Source organism: Belonocnema kinseyi, chromosome 4, assembly GCF_010883055.1.
Source record: "Belonocnema kinseyi isolate 2016_QV_RU_SX_M_011 chromosome 4, B_treatae_v1, whole genome shotgun sequence".
Classification (NCBI taxonomy): Eukaryota; Metazoa; Arthropoda; class Insecta; order Hymenoptera; family Cynipidae; genus Belonocnema; species Belonocnema kinseyi.
The window spans coordinates 17,177,644-17,203,770 of NC_046660.1; the positions used below are offsets into that span (position 1 = coordinate 17,177,644).

Sequence of the window (26,127 nt, forward strand, 5' to 3'; positions counted from 1 at the left end):
AAATTGGTAACGTAGTTTATGGGCTCAATTTAAATTTTAAAAAAATGTACTAATTTTGTGAAGTGAGGTTGAAAGGATAATAAAAAGGACACTTACGGTAGACACCAGAATAAAAAGAAGAAATACAAATTGTAGAAAAGCCATAGTATTTTCCAAAATTTTCACAGTTAAAAGAGAATTTTAATGACTCTGATTATTAAGCTGGCCAACACAAAACTGAGCTTTGTTGAGGCTTATCTCTCTGCCTTGATGGCTCCTCCTATCAAACAGGATGTCAACTATCTGTCAACCCACACGCGTTACTCTCTATTATTAATTCCTGGCAAAATATATTACAAACTCTACGAAATTTGTTTGGTGTGATATTATTATTTTCCAGATATGCCAGCCTCGGGTATGTATTTCATGACTTATGAAGGACTCCAGAGGCTGATGACTCCCGATGGCGAAAAGCTTGGATTAATCTCGACGATATTTGCGGGTGGTTTTGCAGGAATTGCCAACTGGATTGTTGGAATGCCTCCCGATGTTTTAAAAAGCAGACTGCAAACAGGTAAAAAAGAGCAGGGTGGCCCGCTGGACCGAGAAATCGGAAATTTACCGAGAATTTTTACTTATTTTTAGAAGAAAAATCTAGCCAATCACTTTTTCAATAGATAAATTTATTTTCAATAAAATATTTAAATTTTTTTACGAAAGAAATGCATTTTTCTACTAAGAAAATATATATATTTTTTTTTACCTCAAATTACAATTTTTCACGAAAATCCATTCAATTTCAACCGAATAGTTGAATTCTCAACGCAAGATGATAAATGTTTAACCAAAAATGAAAGTCCAATTTTCATTTTTAAAAAAATTGTAAAAAAACTCGAGAAAAAATTGAATTAAAATAAGAAATCTTCAATAGAACATACTTTTAACTTAGTAGTTGAATTTTCAAAACAAAGAAGTTAATTTCTCAACAAGATGAGAATTTTCTACAAAATAGTTAAATTTTCAACCAAATATATTGATTTTTAACCAAATTGTTTTATTTTAACAGGAGAAAATAAATTTTCAGAAAAAGAAATTAATTTTTAACATCAACAAAAATGGATTTTAAACTGATAATTTAATAATTATATATTTAGTTTAAAAAAATTAACTTTTAACTAATAAAAATAATTTTTTTAAATAGTTGAATTTTCAATCAAAAATAGTTAATAACAGTTTGAATACTTGAATTTTCAAGCAAGGAAATGAATTTTTAACTTCAATGAAAACTAATTGTTACTATTTATAATTATAAAATAAATTAATCAGAAAAAAAGTTGAATTTGATAAAAAAATGCATTTTCAACAAAACAGTTACATGTTCAACTAAGAAAGATAAATTTTTAACCAAAAATGAAATAGTTATTTTTTCAGTTAATAAAATTTATTTTCAACATAGTTGTTAAATTGGTAACCCAAAAATGATTTTTCTACGAAAATTATGAATCTTTAACTAGAAAAATGCAAAATAATTAAATTTTCAATTTAAAAAATTAATTGTGAACAAAAGATTTAATTCTTCAAAAAAACAAAATTAATTTCTAGTAAACCATTGCATTTTTAACCCATAAAAGATTCAATTTCTACCAAAACAGATTAATTTTCAAACCGAATTTTAACGAATTTTCAACCTAAGAGATGAATTCTCAACATAAAATGGAAAACTTCATATTTCAAATAGAATAAAATTAATTCTAAATAATTGGATTTGCAACCAGACAGTTACATTTTCAACTAAAAAAAAATGTCAACCAACAATGGAATAGTTCAATTTTCAGTTAAAAAATTAATTTTTATTAAAATATTTGATTCAACTAAAAAAAAAATTTAATAAATAGTTGCATTTTCAACCCATAAAAAATGAAATTTCTACAGAAACAGATTAATTTTTAAACAAAAACAAAAAATGAGTTTTCAACTCAATAAATTTTCAGAAAAATAAGTGAATTTCTAACGAAAAATTGAGTAATTTAATTTTAAGATACCAAAATTAATTTTAAGCAGAACAGACAATGAATTTTCTCGAATTTTTAACCAAAGAGATGAGTTCTCAACATGAAAATTAATGCTTGATATTTCTAATTAAAAAAAAATTAATTCTAATCCATTAATTTTGAACAAAATATTTTGATTCTTCAACGAAAAAAGTAGAATTTAGTTTCTAATTAACAGTTGCATTTTTAAGCAACAAAAGATTAAATTTCTAGAAAAACAGATTAATTTAAACAAAAAAGGATTTTCAACGAAATAAATGACTTTTCTACAAAATAAATGAATATTCTAACAAATTGTTTAATTTTCATATAAAAAATATCAAGTTTATCACAAAAAATTGAATAGTTTAATTTTAATTTAACAAAATTAATTTTAAACAGAAAAGAAAACGAATTTTCAACCCAAGAGAGAAATTCTCAAATAAAAAGTTGCAGTACTTTATATTTCTGATAGAAAAAAATTAATTCTAAATAAAAAACAGTTGAATTTCCCTGAAAGATGAATTAAAAAAAAAAATTAAAGAATCCTTAAACAGAAAAAAAGGTAATAAACAGATTAATTTTCCAACCGAAAAATGAATTTTCAACCAAATAAATAAATTCCCAACAAAGTAGTTCTATTTTAAGTTAACAAAATTAATTCTGAGCAGGAAAAAAAACTATTTTTCACGAATTTACAGTCAAATTAATAAATTATTAACAAAAAATGTAATAATTAATTTTTCAAATAGTAAAAGAATTAATTACAAATCAAAAATTTTTAACCTAAAGACATGAAATTTCTAGATAAACAGATGAATTTTCAAATCAAAAAAGTTCAACAAACTAAATGAATTTCCAACCAAATAGTAACATTTTCAACTAAAAAAGATAAATTATCAACGAAAAATGGAATAGTTAACTTTTAAGTTTCTAAATTTTATTTTGAACTAAAAAAAAACATCCAAATTTTCTAAAAAATAGTTCGATTTCGAACACAAGAGTTGAATTTTCAACTAAAATGATGAATCTTTAACTAGAAAAATGAATTGTCAAGAAATTAGTTCAACTTTTTGCCAAGTAATTGAATTTTAAGCCACAAAAAAATTATTTCTCGGCAAAAAATGTAATAGTGGCTATTTCAACCAAAACAGATTTTAATTTTGAATAAAAAAACTTAACTAATTCATAAAGAAATAGTGCTATTTTTAACTAAAAAAAAGATTGAATTTCTACCAAAACAGTTTTATTGAAAAATAATTCAACAAAATAACTAAATTTCCTACAAAATAGTTTAATTTTAAACATATTTTGTTTTAATTAAAAAAAAAGACAATTGAAGTCTACCAAAAAACGATTCATTTTCATTTTTACTAAAAACTTACATGTTTAAGCAAAAAATAATACATTTCTACCACAAGGGATGCATTTTCGTGAACGATTGAAATAATATTTTTATTGTATTATTTATTATTCGAACAATGTTTTAATTGTTTAGATTCAGGAAACAATATTTTTTAATTTTTGGGTATAAGTGTTAAATTTTGATGCATAAATAACAATTTAACCATTATTAAACAACTTAAAATTTAAATTATTTATCTTCTAATTTAAAGGGTTCATTCAAAAAATTTTAATCGTTCAATTTTTAATGTTTTTGACTTAAAATTGTTTTAAATTATATGATTTATTTATGTAAATTATATGACAAATGTTACAATTCGAAGAGTTGAATTTTGATTACTTTAAATTTCGAAAATAAAAAATTGCAACAAAAAATTTAATTTACTACCAAAAAGTAGAATTTTCACACAAAAAAAAGAATTTTCAGCAAATTAATTCAGTTTTAAACTGAACAATAAAACTTTTGAACAAAAGAAAATAAATTCTCAATCAATTGCATTTTTAACTAAAATTGTTGAATTTTTAATCTAAAAATACGAATTTTCTATAAAGCGGATTTTCAACTAAATAGATGAATTTTCTACAAAAAATATATATTTTTAACCCAAAATCGAACATTTAAATTTTCAGTAAAAAAATTAATTTTTAACCAAAATTTTTAACAAAATTGTTAAATATACAACAAAAAAGATTAATATGTGACTAAACTGAATAATGTTTAACCAAACAATTTAATTTTAAACAAATTAGTTCTAAATTAAAACTTATTATTAAATAACTTAACATTTAAATAATTTATCTTCTAATTTAAAAAGCGTTAAAAAATATCAATCGTTCAATTTTTAATGTTCCCATCTTAAAATTGTTTAAAATTATGTAATTTTAATAATTTTGAAAAAAAATTAATAATTGATTTTTAAATTTACAGCTTTGAAAATGATTTGTGGATTTATATTTTTTAACCAGTAACTTTTCTTTGTTCATATAATTTATAAATAATATCTAAAGTTATAAGTGTAAATTATTAATAGTTTGAATTCAAAATATCGAAATAAAAAAAATTGTTAACCTTTAATAAAAAAAAGTTTAAAATCGAAGCGTTGCACGTTGATTACTTTAAATTTCGAAAATATAAATTTGCAACGAGAAATTTAATTTACTGCCAAATAGTAGTATTTTCAGTCAAAAAGGATGACTTTTTAGCAAAAGAATATAATTTTTTAACTAAACAATAAAACCTTTGAATAAAAAAAATGAATTCTCAATTAATTACATTTTTTATTAAAATTGTTAAATTTTCATCATAAAAGATTTATAAAATATTTGTAATAATTCAACCAAATAGTTGAATTTTTAACTAAAAAATAACAAATTTCGACCCAAAATCGAAAATTTACAATAACTATCTTTCTATTTTATATATTTCTAACTTAAAATTGTTTTAAATGATATTATTTTGAACATTTGAAAATTTAAGGATTGATTTTTCAATTTACAGCTTTGAAAATCATTGGTCGATTTATATTTTTCAACCAGAAATTTTTTCTTCGAACAAATAATTTCTAAAGTCATGTGTAAATTATTCATATTTTGAATTCAAATTTTTTTAGCTTTAATAAAAAAAAGTTAAAAATCGAAGCGTTGCACGTTGATTACTTTAATTTTCAAAACTATAAATTTGCAACCAAAAATTTAATTTACTATAAAATAGTAGAATTTTCAGCCAAAAAAGATGAATTTTCAGCAAAGTGATTCAATTTTCAACTAAATAATAAAAATTTCGAACAAGAAAAAAATGAATTCTCAATCAATTACATTTTTAACTAAAATTGTTGAATAAATTTTCTGTAAAAAACATTAATTTTCAACCCAAATTTTCAACTAAACTGATTAATTTTTAACAAAAAAATTTAATTTAAAACAAAGTAGTTCTAATTTCAAACTTATTATTAAATAATTTAAAATTTAAATAATTTATCTTCTGATTTAAAAAGCGTTAAAAAAAATTCAATCGTTCAATTTTTAATGTTTCCAACTTAAAATTGTTTATAATTATATGCTTCTGATTTATATTTTTCAACCAGAAACCATTCTTTGACCATATAATTTATAATTTAATAGGTGCAAAATATTAAGATTTCAAATTAAAAACTTCTAAATAAATAATTTGTTAAGCTTTAATTGCAAAAGTTAAAAATCGAATAGTTGTACTTTGAATACTTGAAATTTCAGATTCAAGAGTTCGAATTTTTAAATTTCAATGACCTTGAAAAATTTTTTACAAAACGGGAAATAAAAATGATTTTTTGTTCATCAAAACGGCCACTCTTGAAAATAAAAATTGATATTTTTCCGCAAATATGCTTTAATCTGTAGAAAAGTTCAATATTTTTATTCATGAAAAATTTGAAAATCATTTTGATAATTTAATTTTTTTTCAGCACCTGAGGGAATGTACAAAAGAGGAATTCGTGATGTCTTTGTTCATTTAATGAAAGAGGAAGGACCTCTCGCACTTTACAAGGGTGTTATTCCCGTAATGCTTCGAGCATTTCCGGCGAATGCTGCCTGTTTCCTCGGTTTTGAAATGTCTATGCGATTCTTCAATTGGGCTACGCCCAACTTGTAATGTATTTTTTTATTTTTATTTTTTTTTTTCTGAAAATACTGAATTGTTAGTTTTCAAAATAGGAGAAAAATTTTCTCCTCCCTGAAAGAAGAAATAATCTTCTTTCCAAAATATCCCCGAAAAATCGGGTTCAATCAAATTTGAAAGCTTTTGAGTCTGAATGAGGTTTTTTCTTAGCTACCTTCGAAACTCGAAAGTTGTTTAAATTCTGATGATTTGAAAATCAGGGTGCTTCCAAAAAACTTTTTTAAATTCATTTTCAATAGATCGAATTATTTTAAGATGAAAATATGAAAGTACCGAATCAAATGTTTATTTTACGTTGAAGATTTAATGATAGAGGCTTGTCATTATGTCATATCTTTTTAGAATTTTTTTGTGGGATCAATAATGAGTTTTGGAAATGAAAAATAGAATTTATTAGAATTTAAAACGGCTGCAAAATTTTATATCTAGCCTGAATTTTTTTATTCTGCGTTAGTTTTATATCCCTCTTTTCATGAATTCATGGAATTTAGGTAAGAAAATAAAAATATTTTTATGTAAGTAGGTGTAAAATAGAATTTATTGTAAAAACTCACAATGCGGATGGTGACGATTCGAATACTGCCATAATCTTTGATGTAACTTTTACGAAAGTAAATGTATGAATTTTGTACTGACTCGTTTTATTTCACGTTTTTCACGAAAATTTTTAACCGAAAAAGACGAATTTTTAAGAAAATAGTCTTCATTTTCTAGCTATAAAAATTAATTTTTAACCAACTTGTTGAATTTACAAACAAAAAGAACGCATTTTCCGAGGACAGTTAAATTTTCAACGACAAAGTTGAATTTTCAACAATATAGATGAATTTTCTACCAAGAAGGTTTATTTTCTACCAAAAAAGACAAAATTTCAACCAAAAAATTTAAATTCTTAATTAAAAATGTAATAGTTTTTAATTCAACCAAAATAAATGAATTTTCAAACCAAAAAGATACATTTTTTATTTTAAAAATTGAATTTTCATTTTTAAAAAATTAATTCTCAACGTGAAAATAAATATTCATTTAAAAATTAAAATTTATAAAATGTTTGTAAAAATTCAACCAAATAGTTGAATTTTTTACTAAAAAATAACAAATTTCGACCCAAAATCGAAAATTTACATTATCTATCTTTCTATTTTCTATCTTCAAAAATTAAATAATTTATCTTCTAATTTAAAAAGCATTAAAAAAGTAAATCTTCAATTTTTAATCTTTCTAACTCAAAATTGTTTTCAATGATGTTATTTTGAACATTTGCAAATTTGAGGTAGGAATTTCATTGGAATTTCAACGAAATTGTTAAATTTCTGACCAAAAATATTTTTCTTTAATAAAATTATAAACTTTAAACGAAACAAAAAAATATTTAAAACAAATTAGTTCTAATTTCCATCTAGTAGTCGAATTTTTAACAACAAAAACGATTTTTTTTACCAAAAAAGAAGAATTTTCAATAAAAAACATAAATTTCTGAAACAAATAGTTGAAATTGCAAACAAAAAAGAAACTTCAAACGAAAAATATTGTCTTTTTAACAAAATTATTGAATTTGCAAAACCAAAAAGACACATTTTTTTAAGACAATTAAATTTTCAACGAAAAAGTTGAATTTTCAACAATATAGATGAATTTTCTACCAAGAAGTTTTGTTTTCTACCAAAAAAGACAAAATTTCAAACAAAAAATTTAAATTCTTAATTAAAAATGTAATAGTTTTTAATTCAACCAAAATAAATGAGTTTTCAAAACCAAAAAGATACATTTTTTATTTTAAAAATTGAATTTTCATTTTAAAAAAATTAATTCTCAACGTGAAAATAAATATTCATTTAAAAATTAAAATTTATAAAATGTTTATAAAAATTCAACCAAATAGTTGAATTTTTTACTAAAAAATAACAAATTTCGACCCAAAATCGAAAATGTACATTATCTATCTTTCTATTTTCTATCTTCAAAAATTAAATAATTTATCTTCTAATTTAAAAAGAATTTAAAAAAAGTCAATCTTCAATTTTTAATCTTTCTAACTCAAAATTGTTTTAAATGATATTATTTTGAACATTTGCAAATTTGAGGTAGGAATTTCATTGGAATTTCAACGAAATTGTTAAATTTCTGACCAAAAATATTTAAAACAAATTAGTTCTAATTTCCATCTAGTAGTCGAATTTTTAACAACAAAAACGATTTTTTTTACCAAAAAAGGAGAATTTTCAATAAAAAACATAAATTTCTTAAACAAATAATTGAAATTGCAAACAAAAAAGAAACTTCAAACGAAAACTATTGCCTTTTTAACAAAATTATTGAATTTGCAAAACCAAAAAGACACATTTTTTTAAGACAATTAAATTTTCAACGAAAAAGTTGAATTTTCAACAATAGCGAAGAATTTTTTACCAAGAAGGTTCGTTTTCTACCAAAAAAGACCAAATTTCAACCAAAAAATACGAATTCTCAACGAAAAATGTAATAGTTTGTAATTCAACCAATAAAAATGAAATGTCAAACCAAAAAGACGCATTTTTTATTTTTAATAAATTAATTCTCAACCAAAAAAAAATTCACCGAAATAGCAGAATTTTGAAAAATAACAGTTAATTTTCATTCAAAGAATACTTTTTTTTTAATAGATGAATTTATGACATACAAAGATAAATTTTCGAAAAAAATATCGTTTTCAAGTAAAAAAAAAAAGAATATTTTAACCTACAATTTTGAATTTTCAAAAAAAAAAATAAGCAAAAAAGAGAATTAATCAAAACTATTAAAAATTAAATTTCAATCAAGATATAATTTTTTTATTAGTGGAATTTTTAAACAAATAATTGAATTTTTAATCTAAAAAGACGCAGTTTAATAAAATGGTCCAATTTTCCAATACAAAATTAAATTTTCAACAAAATAGATGAATTTTTAACAACAAAATTTTTCAACTTACAAAGATCAATTTTCAACAAAAAATATTTGCAATCAAAAGTGAGAATTAATTTAAATTAATAAAAAATTAATTTTCAAGCAAGAAAGATCAATTTTCAACCAAATAGTCGAATTTTGAAGCATAACAGTTCGTTTTCATTCAAGAAATACTTTTTTTTAAGTAGTTCAATTTATAACCTACAAAGATGAATTTTCGATAAAAATATCGTTTTCAAGTTAAAAAAAAAAGATTTTTCAACCTACAACTGTGAATTTCAACAAAAAAAATTTGAGCAAAAGAGAAAATTAATTAAAACTATTAAAAATTTAGTTTCAATCAAGATATTTTTTTTTAATAGTGAAATTTTTAACCAAATAATTGAATTTTCAATCTACAAAGATGAATTTTAATGAAATGGTCAAATTTTCAAATAAAAAATTAAATTTCCAACAGAATAGTTGAATTTCTTATCTAAGCTGAACTTTTAACAACAAAAAATCATTTTTACGCAACAAAAAAAAAAGTTTCAACTTACAAAAATCCATTTTCACTAAAAATATTTGCAATCAAAAATGAAAATTAATTTAATTTAATAAAAAATAAATTCTCAACCAAGAAAGATAAATTTTTAACCAAATAGTAGATTTTTGAAGCATACCAGTTCATGTTCATTCAAGGAATACTTTTTTTTAAAATAGTTCAATTTATAACCTATAAAGATGAATTTTCGATAAAAATAACCTTTTCAAGTTAAATAAAGAAAGATTTTTCAATCTGCAACTATGACTTAAAAAAAAAATTTTAGCAAAATAGATAATTAATCAAAACTATTAAAAATTAAATTTCAATCAAGATATAATTTTTTTGATTAGTGGAACTTTTAACCAAATGATTGAATTTTCAATCTACAAAGATGAGTTTTATTGAACTTTTAGCAACAAAAAAAAAGTTTCAACTTACAAAAATCCATTTTCACCAAAAATATTTGCAATCAAAAGTGAAAATTAATTTAAATTAATCAAAAATAAATTCTCAACCAAGAAAGATAAATTTTTAACCAAATAGTAGATTTTTGAAGTATAACAGTTCATGTTCATTCAAGAAATACTTTTTTTTTTAAATTGATTAAATTTTTTTAATCAATTTATAACCTACAAAGATGAATTATCGATAAAAATATCGTTTTCAAGTTAAAAAAAAAGATTTTTCAATCTACAACTATGAATTTAAAAAAAAAAATTTTAGCAAAAAAGAGAATTGATCAAAACTATTAAAAATTAAATTTTTATCCAAATAATTGAATTTTCAATTTACAAAGATGAATTTTATTGGACTTTTAACATCAAAAAATCATTTTTAAACAACAAAAAAAAGTATCAACTTACAAATATCAATTTCCAACCAAAAATATTTGCAATCAAAAGTGAGAATTAATTAAAATTAATTCTCAACCAAGAAAGATAAATTTTCAACCAAATATTTGAATTTCCGCCCTAAAATGATGAATTTTCAATCAAAAAAAGTTACTTTCAATCAAGAGAAATTAAGTTTCAATCAAGATATTTTTTTTAATAGTGTAATTTTTAACCAAATAATTGAATTTTCAATCTACAAAGATGAATTTTAATGAAATGGTCAAATTTTCAAATAAAAAATTAAATTTTCAACAGAATAGTTGAATTTCTAATCTAAGCTAAACTTTTAACTACAAAAAATCATTTTTACGCAACAAAAAAAAAAGTTTCAACTTACAAAAATCCATTTTCACCAAAAATATTTGCAATCAAAAGTGAGAATTAATTAAAATTAATAAAAAATAAATTCTCAACCAAGAAAGATAAATTTTTAACCAAATAGTAGATTTTTGAAGCATACCAGTTCATGTTCATTCAAGGAATACTTTTTTTTTAATAGTTCAATTTATAACCTACAAAGATGAGTTTTCGATAAAAATAACCTTTTCAAGTTAAAAAAAGGAAGATTTTTCAATCTACAACTATGAATTAAAAAAAAATTTTTTAGCAAAAAATATAATTAATCAAAACTATTAAAAATTAAATTTCAATCAAGATATAATTTTTTTTATCAGTAAAACTTTTAACCAAATAATTGAATTTTCAATCTACAAAGATGAGTTCTATTGAACTTTTAGCAACAAAAAATCATTTTTAAGCAACAAAAAAAAAGTTTCAACTTACCAAAATTCATTTTCACCAAAAATATTTGCAATCAAAAGTCCAAATAATTGAATTTTCAATCTACAAAGATGAACTTTATTGAACTTTTAACAACAAAAAATCATTTTTAAGCAACAAAAAAAAGTTTCAACTTACAAAGGTCAATTTCCAACAAAAAACATTTGCAATCAAAAGTAAGAATTAATTAAAATTAATTCTCAACCAAGAAAGATAAATTTTTAACCAAATATTTGAATTTCCGACCTAAAATCATGAATTTTCAATAAAAAAAAAGTTACTTTCAATCAAGAAAAATTAATTTTCAATCCAAAAAGACGAATTAACAAAACATTAAAGTCTGCATTAATTCGAGGAAACTTGATTCTTTAAATATTTACAATATCTTGAAAATGGAATGTCTCGTCTCCTGCTTACGAATAAATATTAATCCTCCCACTCTGGTTGCGAATCTCCTTCACTCGTCGCCGAATTCCCATCAGAAATCTCGTTCGGCTTCGGAGGCGGAGGAATCATACTCGACATTCGCTCAAAAGCATTCATCGCCGATCCCGCAATTCCTTTCCTCCTCATCGCCAATTTCGCGTGAAGGTCATCCATCAAGTCGCCCCCAACCGAAGCGGAAGCGAACCGATCGTTCGTCTTTGCCGCCGGAACTGTCGGCCGAAGTTTTGCTCGTCCACCGGCATTTCGAATCGCCTCCATCAGATTCGTCCGATCATCAACAAAAGCTGGTCCAGGAGGCGCCGAGGAACTCTCCCTCTTCTTCGGGGCTTCCGATTCTTTCGGATTTCCTGCAGATTCTTCAACGGGGACTGGGGGCGGCGGCGGAGGAGGTGGAGGCGGAGGTGGACCTTGAACCGGAACTGGAGGAGGAATCGGAGGTTTCTCGAGATCCAGGGCGGAAGGAGGTGGAGGAGGTGGAGGAGCCGTCTCTGAAGTGGCGGTTTTACCAGCAGAAAAGTTTGGCAGATTCTGGACAGTTTGTTCAGAAACGGAAGCCAAGGTTTTTTCTTCTGTGGCGGAAACTGGGGTTGGAAGATCTAATAGGACGGTTGGAGTCACTGCTGCTGAAGAGGGTGCGATTGGATTTTGGGAATTGAGATCCAGGGTGAATCTTTCGTTGTCGACGATTCCGGGAAGATCTGGGAGAGACAGGGGCACGTTTATTTGAGGAACCTGTGAGGAGAAGAATTTAAAAAAATGATCAATCAACCGGTGGTTGGTCATCTGTCAAGATAGGAAAGAGGGTGTTTTTTCACGAAAAAATGGTAAATAATAATTATTTTAAATTATAATGAAATATTCGTTTTCTGATTCTACAAATTAATTTTTTTTTTTGTTATCAACCTTTCAAATGATATTCATGAAAAATTATAGTTAAGTACCATAGAGGTATATCTGAAAAAATAGGGTTTCTATGATTTTAAAAATCAAAATATTATAACTGATGTCATTCCAAATAAAAAACATTCTTTTTAATGAAAAATGTCCAAATTCACAGGAAAACACATTAATTTTAACCATGTTTTTTTTTAAACAACTCTTATACTGTTTCTAATTATGAAAGTAAATTTTTCTATAACTTCTATGGCTTCTTCCATGACCCTAAATCGTTAGAACAATTTTTTTATGAAAAAATTTTGGAAACAATGGAGTTGTACAGTCTTGGTTAAAATTCATGTTTTTTGTTGAGAATTTTAATTTTTTTCATCAAAAATAACTCTTTCATATACAAATTTAAAATTTTCAAATGTAACAATTTATTTCAAACCAAAAAAAAAGTTTTTTTACTTTAAAAGATTACCTAAAAAGACAAATTACCAACGAAAAAGTGTCATAGTTTATATTTTATTCAAAAAATAATGAAATTTATACAACAAAAGAAAAGAATTTTTAAACCAAAAAGGCGAATTTTCAACAAATAAAGATTCGTTTACTCAAAAAATAAATAAAAGTTTATATAAATTATTGAGAATACAAATTTTCTTTATAAAAATTCAATTTTCAAACAAAAAATATGACTGTTATACAAAAAATTAATTCTACACGAAACTGATGCATTTTTACGCAAAAAAAGGAAATTTCAAACTAAAAAATAATTCTTTTACAAAAAAAAAACGAGAATTTTTAACTAAAAAATATCAATCTTAACAAATTGAAAAGTTCCATTTTCTGTTGAATAATAAATTCTAAACAAAAAAAAAGAAGTATTTTCGACTAAACAGTTAAATTTTCAACCAGACATAAGCCTTCAATAAAAAAAATTTCACAATTCAGTTTAACTTTAACCCAAGTAGTTGAATTTTTAATTCAAAAAGATTAATTTGTAACAAGATAATTAAACTTTTCAATTTAAAATATAAATATTTAACAAAAAATGTGATTTCTTAAGAAAGCGATTCAACCAAATGTTTTAAACAAATTAGTTGAATTATCAAGCAAAGAAGAACAATTTTTAACCAAAAAGTTGCATTTTCATACGAAAAATGAAATTTCTTCTAGAACAGATGAAGTTTTATATCAAAAAGGTGAATTTTCAACAAAAAAATAGTTGAATTTTCTGCTGAAAAAGATTTTAGTCGAGTTTTCACAAACTATGAATTTTGTAACAAACAATAATTTTCTACGAAAAAATTTAATTTTCAATCCACAAAGACGAATTTTAAAATAAAAAGGATGACTTTTAACAAAACTGTTGAATTCTCTACCAAATAGTTGCATTTTTATCCAAAAAATATAAATTTTTAAAAACAAGTACATTTTCTACGAAAGAGTTAAGTTTTCAAGAAATTAGTATAATAGTTTAATTTCTAACCAAACAGTTGCATTTTTATCAAAAATTTTAATTTCTGCTAAAACAGATAAACTTTAAAATAAAAAAGACAAACTTTTAAAAAAAGAGTTGAGTTTTTAACCGAAAAGTTAATGAAAAAACGCAATTTTCTATTAATTAAAATAAATTCTGAGATTCTCATAAATTCTCAGATAAATTTCTCACTAAAAAACGATACATTTTTTTTTCAACAAAAAAATTTAATTTTAAAGAAAAAAGGACAAATTATCTATAAAAGAGTTGAATTTTCAACCCAAAAATATGATTTTTGACAAAAAACTTAATTTTCTACTAAAAAGTTTCATTTTTAACCAAATAGTTAAATTTGAACCAAAAATATGAATCTTTAACAAAACAGTTAATTTTCAATCGAATCATTTAATTTTCTATCAAATTGTTGAATCCTCAACAAAACCAAATTAATTTAGATCAAAAAATTTGCATTTTGAACCAAAAAGGATGTTTTTTTTTATCCGAAAAGATTAATTTTCAATTTTCAATAAAAAATATAAATTTCCAATTAAAATATATGAATTTTTAATAAATTAGTTCACCTTTTAACAAAACGGTTGAATTTTCAATCATGAAAATATCATTTTTTGAAAAAAAATTTCTATTACAAAGTTACATTTTTCATAACAATACTTGAATTTTTAACAAAAAAAAAATAATTTTCAACTATGTAGTTCAATTTTTTACCAAATTGTTGAATTCTCAAACAAACTAAATTAATTTAGACCTAAAAACTTCCAATTTTAATACAAAAGGATGAATTTTCAACCAAGATACATTAATTTTCGACCAAAAGAGGCGAATTTTTATGCTATTTTTGAGAAGAAGTATATTGAATTTTCAACAAATAAGATTAAATTTCTAAACAGAAAGGCAAATTTTGAACAAAATACATTAATTTTCTGCCAAAAAGTTTAATTTTCCTCTTATAAAGGATACATATCTCACTAAAAAATACAATTTTTTAAATATATAGTTAAATTTTTAATTACAAAAACTGGAATTTTCAACGAAATAATTTTTTTATTTGAATTTTGAAGCCAAAAGGACGAATTATTTACAAACAGGTTGGAATTTTCAACTCGAAAATATGATTTTTTAACAAAAAAGTTAATTTTTACCAAATAGTTCAGTTTAAATCAAAAATATGAATATTTAATAAAAAAGTTAATTTCCAATTAATTTAATTTCGTATCAAATTGTTCAATCATCAACGAAACTATATTAATTTAGATCCAAACAATTGCATTTTTAACCAAAAAATATCATATTTACCCAAAAAAATATATTTTTAACCAAAAAACAAACCATTTTTAACAAAATACATGAATTTTCAACAAGATAAAATCAATTTTCAATAAAGAATTTAAATTTTCAACAAAATGGAATATTTTAATTATTGTTATTAAAAAAATGTAATTCTCATTTTAAAAAAAGCGAATTTTCAAAAAAATAGTTACATTTTCAACAAAAGAGATGGATTTCCAATTAAAATTATGAATCTTAAACAAATGAATTTAAGATAAAAGAGTTCATCCTAAAAGATAATTTTTTCAAAATGGAGAAGTTCAATTTTCAACCAAAAGTGACGAATTTTCAAAAAAATACACGAATCTTTAAGTGGAAAAGATCATTTTTCAATAAAAAAAATGTAAATTTTCAATGAAAAAGGGAATAGTTACATTTTCACATAAACAAATTAATTTTTACCAAAAATAAAAAAAGAATTTTCAACAAAATAGTTACATTTTCAATATGACAGATGACTTTTTAATTAAAATAATGAATCTTAAGAAAAAAATTATTTTCAACAAAAGAGTTAAACTTAAAAGATGATTTTTTTAACCTGGAAGATTAATCAATTCTCAATCAATTTTTAATAACAAATTTCAACCAAAAATGGAATAGTTACATTGTTCGTTAAAAATTTTTTATTTCATAAAAAAAAGAATTTTAAACAAAATAGACACCTTTTCAACAAAAATTATGAATTTTAAACTGTAATGATAAGTTAAAAAAATAAATTTTCCACTGAATAATTCATCCCAAAAAATGATTTTTCGACCCGAAAGATTAATTTTCTCATAATGAAAAAAATGCAACTAAACAAGATGAATTTTTTACCAAATAGTTCAATTTTCAACGACAAAGTACAATCATTTTTAACAAAATTGTTAAATTTAAAATCCAAATAGACAAATTATCTACAACACGGTTAGAATTTTTAACTCAAAAATATGATTTTTAAAAAAAAACCTTCATTATCTACCAAAAAGTTGAGTTTTCATAAAATTAGTTTAATTTTTAACCAAATAGTTCAATTTCAACCAAAACTATGAATCTTTGAAAAAAAGTTAATTTGCAATCGAACAATTTAATTTTCTACCAAACTGTGGAATCCTCAACCAACCCAGATTAATTTAGACCCTAAAATTTGCATTTTGAACCAAAAAGGATGTATTTTCATCCAACAAGATTAATTTTCGGCCAAAAAATACGAATTTTTAACTAAAACACACGAATTTTTAACTAGAAATAATCAATTTTTAATATAAATATTAAATTTCAACCAAGAATGAAAAATTTAGATTGTTAGTTAAAAATATTAATAAACAAAAAAACAAAAATCGAATTTTCAACAAAATAGTTCCATTTCAAATATAAAAGATTTTAATCCAGAACTTTTAAAAGTATAAGTATTTTTTTTAAATATTCGTCTTTTTAAATATTTGAGTAACTATTTCGTTAAAAATGAATTTTTTGTTTGTTGAAGATTGATAATTTTAATTCAATTAACTGAAAATGTAATTATTCCATTTTTGGTTGAAGATTAGTCTTTTTTCGTAGAAAATCTAATTATTTTGTCGAAAATTTATATAATAACTATTCCATTTTTAGTTGAAAAAAAGTCTTGTTGGTTAGAAAATTAATCTTCTTAAGTAAAAATTGAATTTTTTTCGTTACAAACCAAACTATTTGGTTAAAAATTAATGTTTTTAGACAAAAATTTATTTATTTTGTTGAAAATTCGTATTTTTGTTGTTGAAAATTAATTTTTTCAAGTCAAAATGTAACTATTCCATTTTTGGTTGAAAATTAATCTTTTTTAGTAGAAAATTCAAATATTTGACTAAAAATGTATATAATAACTTTTTTTTTCGTTGAAAAAGTCTTTTTGGGTTGAGAATTAATTTTCTTCTTTTCTTTTTCATTCATCTTTTCTGTTATAAATTTAACTATTTCGTTAAAAATTAATCTTTATAGATAAAAATTCGCTTATTTGGTTAATATTAAAAATATTTTGTTAAAAATTCAGTTAAAAATCCAAGTAATTGGTTGATGATTTATGAATTTTGTTCAACATTCGTCTTTTTAAATATTTGAGTAAGTATTTGGTTAAAAAAAATTTTTTTTCACAATTTATCATTTAAGCTGAAATTATTATTTTTTAATTGAAAATTTATGTATTTCGTTGAACATTATTATTTTTAACTATTTTGTTAATTATGTAGCCGAAGATTCATAATTTTACTTGACATTTATTTGAAATTTTTTTTATTAATAACTATTTTCTTGAAAATTCTTTTACTTTTTGTTGAAAATTTGTCTTTTTGGTAACAAATTCAACTATTTGGTTCAAAATTAATCACTCCAGTTGAAAATCTATTTGATTGAAAATTTTTATGTTTTCTTTAAAATTCGTGTTTTTTGTTTGTTTGTTTTTATGTTAAAAATTAAGTTTTTTGTGTACAATATTAATGTTCTTGGATGAAAATTCATCTGTTTTGTTATAAATTTATCTATTTGGTTAAAATTTTATCTTTATATTTAAAAATTTACTTATTTCGTGTAAAATTTAACTATTTTATTAAAAATTCGTGTTTTTTTTAATAAATTTTTTAAGGTACAATATAACTATTTTATTTTTTGTTGAAGATTAATTTTTTAAATGGAAAATCCGAGAATTTTGTTAAAAAATTATATAATAATTAATCCATTTTTAGTTGAAAAAGGTTTTTTGGACGAGAATTATTTGTTTCTTTGTTGAAAATTCATCTATTTTGTCGTTTCAGTTTACAATTTATTTATTTAATAGAAACTAAATATATTGTTTTGAAATTCACGTTTTTTTTTGTTTTTGGGTAAAAATTAATTTTCTTGGTTGAAAATTAATCGTTTTATTTTAAAATTTATTTATTTTATTTTTGGTTGAAGATTAATCTTTTTTAGCTGAAAACTCAAGCATTTGGCAGAATATTTTTTAATAACTATTCAATTTTGAGTTGAATAAGGTTTTTTTGGTAGAAAATGAATTTTTTTGGTTGGAAATTCATCATAGTGTTACAAATTTAACTACTATTTGGTTAAAAATTAATCTTTTTCTTCAAAATTCATAAATTTGGATGAAAATTTAATTATTCTTTTAAAAAATTAGTGCTTTTTTATAAAAATTAATTTCTCCAACTGAAAATTGTAACTATAGCATTTTTAGTAGAAGATTAACCTTTTTTAATTGAAAATTCAAGTATCTGACGGAAAATTTATATACTAACTATTCCATTTTTAGTTGAAAAAGTTTTTCCCTGGGTAGAATATTAAATTTCATGGTTGAAAATTAATCTTTTTAGTTAAAAATTTATCTATTTTGTTAAAAATTCGTTTTTTTCGTGTTAAAAACTGATTTTTTAAAAATTTAAACTGTAACTATACTATTTTTGGTTAAAGTTTAATTGTTTTTAGTTAAAAATTCAAGTAAAAGTAGGAGGTTTAAATAAAAAATATTCCCAATTTAGTGGAAAAAGTTTTTTTTTTGGAAAATCAATTTTTTTGGTTAAAAATTCTCTTTTTCTTTGTTATAAATTTAAGTCTTCTGTTAAAAATGTATCTTTTAGTTAAAAATTGAAGTATTTGGTTGAAAATGTGTATAATAACTATTACGTTTTTAGTTGAAAAAGGGTTTTTTTTGTAGAAAATCAATTTTCTTGATTAAAATTTTTTTTTTGTTGTCTTAAATTTAATTCTTTTGTTAAAAATTAATCTTCTTATTCAAAAATTCATTTATTTGCTTGAAAATTTAACGGTTTTATTGGTTAAAAATAAATTTTTTAAGGTGAAAATGTAACTATTTCTTTTTGGTTAAAGATTAATCTTTTTTAGTTGAAAATTCAAGTATTCGTAGAAAATTTATATAAAAACTATCCCATTTTTAGTTGAAAAAGGTTTCTTTTTGTGTAGAAAATCAATTTTCTTGGTTAAAAATGATTTTTTTGTTATAAATTTAACTCTTTGATTAAGAATGAATCTTCTTAATTAAAAATTCATTTATTTGGTGGAAAATTTAACTTTTTTGTTGAAAATTCGGGTTTTTTGTTTGTTAAAAATTAATTTTTTAAAGTGAAAACGTAACACTCAAGTATTGGTAGAAAAATTATATAATAACTTTTCCATTTTTTAATTAAAAAAGGCTTTCCGGGTAGAAAATTAATTTTCTTGATTAAAAAATTCATCTTTTTTGTTATAAATTTAACTATTTGGTTAAATATTAATCTTTATAGATGAAAATTCGCTTATTTAGTTAATATTTGAACTGTTTTGTTAAAAATTCAGTTAAAAATTCAAGAAATTGGTTGATCATTTATGAATTTTGTTCAACATTCGTCTTTTTAAAAATTTGAGTAACTATTTGGTTAAAAAAATTTTGTTTTGCTCAAAATTTATCATTTTAGCTGAAATTATTATTTTTTTAAGTATTATTTTTTAATTAAAAATTTATGTACTTTGTTGAACATTGGTATTTTTAACTATTTGGTTAAATTATGTGGCCGAAGATTCATCATTATACTTGAAATTAATTTTGTTGTTGAAAATTTAACTAATTTGTTAAAAATTCGTTTTCTTCTTGCTGAAAATTTGTCTTTTTGGTTACAAATGTTGAAAATTAGTGTCTTTCGGTTGAAAATTATTCTTTTATAGTTGTATATGCAAGTATTTAGTTGAAAATATAAGTATTTTGTTTAACATTCGTCTTTTTGGGTAGAAAATTAATCTTCTCGGTTGAAATATTAATCTTTTTGATTAAAAAATTAAATATTTAGTTAAAAATGCATTTTTTTCTGAGAATTATTCATTATTCAAGATAAAATTTTATTTATTTCGTTGAAAATTCAAATATTAACAGATTAATCTCTTTTAGTTGAAAATTCATGTATTGGTAGAAAATTGATATACTAACTATTCCATTTTTCGTGGAAAAAGTTTTTTTTTCAGAATACCAATTTTTTTTGTTAAAAATTATTGTTTTTTTGTTATAAATTTAAATTTTTTGTTAAAAATGTATCTTTTAGTTGAAAAGTCATTAATTTGGTTAAAAATGTATCTATTTTTGTTAAATATTCGTGTTTTTGTTGTTAAAAAATGATTTTCTTCAACTCGTACTGAAACTATTCCATTCTTGACTGAAGATTAATCTTCTTTAGTTGAAAATTCATCTTTTATGTTATAAATTTAATGATTTGGTAAAATATTAATTTTTTTTAATTAAAAATTTAGTTAAAAATGCATTTTTCTCTTAGAATGATTCAATATTCAAGATAAAATGTTATTTATTTGGTTCGAAATCGAACTATTTTGTTAAAACTTCCATTATAAGTTGAAAAGTCATCTTTTTATTAAAAAATTTCACTATTTAGTTAAACATTTATTTGCTCGGTTGAAGATTTATCATTCTGTTAAAATATCATCCATTTGGTGGAAAATTGAACTATTCTGTTGAAAATTCGTGATTCTTTTTGGTTTAAAATTTATTTTTTTGAAAGTAAAAATGTAACTTCCATTTTTGGTTCAACATTAATATTTTTTAGTTGAATATTCAAGTATTGGTAGAAAATTTAGATCAACACTATTAAATTTTTAGTTGGAAAAGTATTTTTTGGGTAGAATGTTAATTTTCTTTGTTGAAAATTCAACAATTAGTTTTAAAATTCATTAATTTGGTTGAAAATTTAACTATTTTTTGAAAACACATGTTTGTTTTTTTGTTTAAAAATTAATTTTGTTAACTTAAACCGTAATTATTCCATTTTTTCACCAAAGATTAATCTTTCTTAGTTGAAAATTTAAGTATTGGTAGAATATTGATAGAATAACTATTCCATTTATAGTTGAAACGGTTTTTTTTTGTATAAAAACAATTTTCTTGGTTAAAAATTATTTTGTTGTTGTTATAAATTTAACTCTTTGGTTAAAAATGAATCTTTTTAGTTAAAAATTCAAGCTTTTTTGGTTGTTAAAAATTAATTATTTTAACTGAAAATATAACTATACTTTTTTTGGTAGAAGTTAATCTTTTTAGTTGAAAAATCAAGTATTCGGTTGAAAATCTATATAATAGCTATTTAATTTTTCCCTGAAAAAGGTTTTTTGGTAGAAATTTAATTTTTTTTGTTAAAAATTCATTTCTTTTTTTATGAAATTAACTCTTTCGTGTTCAATTTATATTTTTAGTTAAAAAATCATTGTAAAATCATATATTGTTAAAAACTGAACTAATTTGTTGAAGATTCGGTTTATTTTTATTAATTAATTAATTTTTTCCTGAAAATGTAATTATTTTATTTTTTGCTGAAAAAATATATTTTTTAGTCAAAAATCGAAGTATTTTGTTTAAAATTTATATAATAACTATGCCATTTTGAGTTTAAAGTCTTTTTGGGTTTGACAATTTTTCGGTTGACAATTTAAATCATTTGTTGAAAACTCCTTTTCCTTAACTGAAAATGTAACTATTCTATTTTTGGTTAAAAAATGAATCATTTTTAGTAGAAAATTCAGGAATTTTGTTGAAAATTTATCTAATAACTAATCCTTTTTTTTTAGTTGAAAAAGCCTTTTTGATTAGAAAATTAATTTTCTTGTTAAAAGAATCGTCTATTTTGTTAAAAATTAAACTATTTCGTTAAAAATTAATCTTCCGAGCTGAAAATTTGTTTATATTTTGGGAAATTAAACTATTTTTTTTGAAAATTTGTGTTTTTTCAAATTGCTTTTTAAAATCTTTTTTCTTATTAATTTAACTACTTGTTTCGCAATTATTTTTTTAGCGGAAAATTAAACTATTTTGTTGAAAATTAACTTCATCTTTTTTGTTATAAATTTAACTATTTGGTTAAATATTAATTTTTTTATTTAAAAATTCATTTATTTCGTTGAAAATTTAACTATTTTGTTGAAAATTTCTGTTTTCTGTTGGTTAAAAATGTAGTTTTTAAAGTTCAAATAGGTTTTTTTGTGGAAAATCAATTTTCTTAGTTAAAAATTATTTTGTTGTTGTTATAAATTTAACTCTTTGGTTAAAAATTTACACTTATGTTGAAAATTAGTTTTTCCCTATGTAAAATCAATGTTTTAAATTGAAAACGTACCTAATCCATTTTTTTTTATACAATAACTATTCCATTATAAGTTGAAAAGTCATCTTTTTACTTAAAAATTTAACTATTTAGTTAAAAATTTCATTCATTTAATGAAAAATGTAACTATTATGTTAAAAATTCGTGTTTCTTTTTGGTTAAAAAATAATTTTTTGAAAGTAAAAATGTAACTATTTCATTTGTGGTTCGAAATTAATATTTTTTAGTAGAAAATTCAAGTATTTGTAGAAAATTTAGATCAACACTGTTCCATTTTTAGTGTTAAAAGGCTTTTTCGGATAGAATATTAATTTTCTTGGTTAAAAATTCATTAATTTGGTTGAAAATTGAACTATTTTGTCGAAAATAAATGTTTTTTTTTGTTAAAAATTAATTTTGTTAACTTAAACTGTAATTATTCCCTTTTTAGTTAAAGATTATTCTATTTTAGTAGAAAATTCAAATATTGGTAGAAAATTTATATAATAACTATTCCATTTTTTGTGGAAAAAGTTTTTTTTTGTAGAAAATCAATTTTCTTGGTTAAAAATTCTTTTTTTTTTGTTATTATAAATTTATCTCTGGTTTAAAATGTATCTATTAGTTGAAAAATCAGTAATGTGGTTAAAAATTTATCTTATTTTTTAAAGATTCGTTTTTTGTTTTTGTTAAAAATTGATTTTATTTTTAACTTGAACTAAAAGTCGTATTTTTGTTAAAAAATTTAACTGTTTAGTTACAAATTCGAGTTTTTTCTGTTTGTTAAAAATTACTTCTTTTAGCTGAAAATATAACAATACTATTTTGGTTGAAGACAAATCTTTTTGGTTGAAAATTCAAGTAAACTTTTGAAAATCTACAAATCAATTTTTTTGGATAAAAATTCTTTTTTGTTGTTTTTATAAATTTAATTCATTGGTAAAAAAATAAATCTTCTTAGTCAAAAATTGATTTATTTGGTTAAAAATTTAACTGTTTTGTTGAAAATTCGTGTTTATTGTTGGTTAAAAATGCATTTTACAAAGTGAAAATATAACTATTTTTTTTTTGGTTGCAAATTAATCTTTTTCAGATGAAAATTCAAGTATTGATAGAGAAATTATATTATAACTATTCCATTTTTAGTTGAAAGAGGTATTTTTTTGTAAAAAATCGATTTTCTTGGTTACAAATTATTTTGTTGTTGTTGTAAATTTAACTTTTTGGATAAAAATTCATTTATTTGGTTGGGATTTGACTATTTTGATGAAAATTAATTTTGTCATATTAAAAATCAATTTTTTAAATTGAAAGCGTACCTATTCCATTTTTTAAATATAAATTTATACAATAACTATTTCGCTATAAGTTGAAAAGTCATCTTTTTATTTAAAAAATTAACCATTTAGTTAAAAATCCATTTGTTCGGTGAAAATTTAACTGTTTTGTTGAAAATTCGTGTTTTTTTATGTTGCTTAAAGTGAATTTTTTTAAGTGAAAATGTCACTACTCTTTTTTTTTTTGGTTGAATTTTAAGTTTGAATATCAAGATTGGTAGAAAATTTATATAATGATTACTCCATTTTTAGTTTTAAAAAAGTCTTTTTTTTAGTAGAAATCAATTTTTTTGTTATAAATTTAATTCTTTGGTTAAAACTGAATATTCTTAGTTAAAAATTCATTTATTTGGTTGAAAATTGAACTATTTTGTTAAAAATTTGTTTTTTTATTGTTAAAAATTGATTTTTTCAACTCGAACTGTAACTATTCCATTCTTGGTTCAAGATTAAAGTTTTTTAGTTGAAAATTCAAGTATTGGTAGAAAATTTATATAATAACTATTTCATTTTTAGTTGAAAAAGGTTTTTTTTTTGTTGTAAAGAATCAATTTTCTTGGTTAAAAATTATTTTTTATTGTTATACATTTAACTCTCTTGTTAAAAATGAATCTTTTTAGTTAAAAATTAATTAATTTGGTTGGGAATTACCTATTTTGTTGAAAATTAGTTTTTCCCTATTCAAAATCGATTTTTTAAATTGAAAACGTACCTATTCCATTTTTTTGGAAAAATTTATTCAATTACTATTCAATTATAAGTTGAAAAGTCGTCTTTTTATATAAAAATTTAATTATGCAGTTAAAAATGCATTTTTTTGGTTAAAAATGTAAATATTTCGTTAAAAATTCGAGTTTTTTTTTTAATTAATTCTTTTGACTGAAACTGTAAATATTTCACTTTTAGTTAAAAATTAATCTTTTTTAGTTAAAAATTTATCTATTTTGTTAAAGATTCAAGTATTTTGCTTAAAATTTATATAATAACTATTCCATTTTTAGTTGAATAAAGTTTTTTTTGGTAGAATATTAATTTCCTTGGTTGAAAATTTTTCTTTTTAGTTGAACATTAATTAATTTAGTTAAAAATGTATTTTTTTAAATTTACACTGTAACTATTTCATTTTTGGTTTAAGATTCATCTTCTTTAGTTAAAAATTCAAGTATCTGGCTTAAAATTGATATAATTATTCCATTTTTAGTTGAAAAAAGTTTTTTGATAAAAAATTAATTTTCTTGATTAAAAAAATAATCTTTTTTCTTATAAATTTAACTATTTGGTTAAACATTAATTTTTTTATTTAAAAATTCATTCATTTCGTTGAAAATTAGTGTTTTTCGGTTGAAAATTATTCTTTTATAGTTGTATATGTAAGTATTTACTTGAAAATATAATATTTTTTTTAACATTCGTCTTTGTTGGTAGAAAATAAATCTTCTCGGTTGAAATATTAATATTTTTGGTTAAAAATTTAAATATTTAGTTAAAAATGCATTTTTTTCTGAGAATGATTCATTATTCCAGATAAAATGTTTTTTATTTGGTTGAAAATTTAACTGTTTTGTTGAAAATTCCTGTTTTCTGTTGGTTAAAAATGTGGTTTTTAAAGTTCAAATAGGTTTTTTTTGTGGAAAATCAATTTTCTTGGTTAACAATTATTCTGTTGTTGTTATAAATTTAACTCTTTGGTTAAAAATTTACATTTATGTTGAAAATTAGTTTTTCCCTATTCAAAATAATTTTTTTTAATTTAAAATGTACCTATTCCATTTTTTTGGAAAAATTTATATAATAAATATTCAATTATAAGTTGAAAATTCGTCTTTTTATATAAAAATTTAACTATTTAGTTAAAAATGCATATTTCGTTGAAAATTCGAGTTTTTTTTTAAATTAATTCTTTTGACTGAAACTGTAACTATTTCACTTTTAGTTGAAAATTAATCTTTTTTAGTTAAAAATTTATCTATTTTGTTAAAGATTCAAGTATTTGGCTTAAAATTTATATAATAACTATTCCATTTTTAGTTGAAAAAAGTTTTTTTTTTGTAGAATATTAATTTCCTTGGTTGAAACTTTATCTTCTTAGTTGAACATTAATTAATTGAGTAAAAAATTTCCCTATTTTGTTAAAAATTCGTGTTTTTTCGGTTAAAAATTTATTTTTTTAAACTTACACTATAACCATTTCATTTTTGATTTAAGATTAATCTTCTTTAGTTAAAAATTCAAGTATTTGGCTTAAAATTTATATAATAACTATTCCATTTTTAGTTGAAAAAAGTTTGTTTTTTTGGTAGAATATTAATTTCCTTGGTTGAAAATTTATCTTCTTAGTTGAACATTAATTAATTGAGTTAAA

General features: G+C 21.5%; 4 protein-coding genes across 4 annotated transcripts in view; 1 reads left to right on the top strand and 3 right to left on the bottom strand.

Moving 5' to 3' along the window:
* LOC117171305 (carboxypeptidase N subunit 2-like) overlaps window positions 1-203 on the bottom strand; it is a 19,091-nt gene extending 18,888 nt beyond the window's left edge. Inside the window, exon 1 of the mRNA XM_033358474.1 lies at window positions 97-203. Within this exon, the coding sequence (XP_033214365.1) occupies window positions 97-144 (48 nt within the window). The 5' untranslated portion in view covers window positions 145-203. The remainder of the gene's footprint in view (window positions 1-96) is intronic.
* Window positions 1-6,698, top strand: part of LOC117171306 (congested-like trachea protein) — a 44,274-nt gene extending 37,576 nt beyond the window's left edge. The window contains exons 4-5 of the mRNA XM_033358475.1: window positions 380-553; window positions 5,855-6,698. Of these exons, the coding sequence (XP_033214366.1) occupies window positions 380-553; window positions 5,855-6,042 (362 nt within the window). The 3' untranslated portion in view covers window positions 6,043-6,698. The remainder of the gene's footprint in view (window positions 1-379; window positions 554-5,854) is intronic.
* Window positions 6,699-11,441: 4,743 nt separating this feature from the next.
* Window positions 11,442-12,423, bottom strand: LOC117170769 (WASH complex subunit 1-like). Its single transcript, XM_033357807.1, has one exon. The coding sequence runs from the start codon at window positions 12,421-12,423 to the stop codon at window positions 11,620-11,622; it is 804 nt and encodes a 267-aa protein (XP_033213698.1). The 3' UTR covers window positions 11,442-11,619.
* A 358-nt stretch (window positions 12,424-12,781) lies between these two features.
* The window catches only part of LOC117170770 (5'-AMP-activated protein kinase catalytic subunit alpha-2), a 51,070-nt gene continuing 37,724 nt past the window's right edge, over window positions 12,782-26,127 (bottom strand). Inside the window, exon 10 of the mRNA XM_033357808.1 lies at window positions 12,782-12,801. Coding sequence (XP_033213699.1) covers window positions 12,782-12,801 — 20 coding nt within the window. The remainder of the gene's footprint in view (window positions 12,802-26,127) is intronic.

What these genes read in the sequence shown, in the direction of transcription:
- LOC117170769 (XM_033357807.1), bottom strand. Translation starts at nt 12,423, where the DNA reads ATGACCAACCACCGGTTGATTGATCATTTTTTTAAATTCTTCTCCTCA.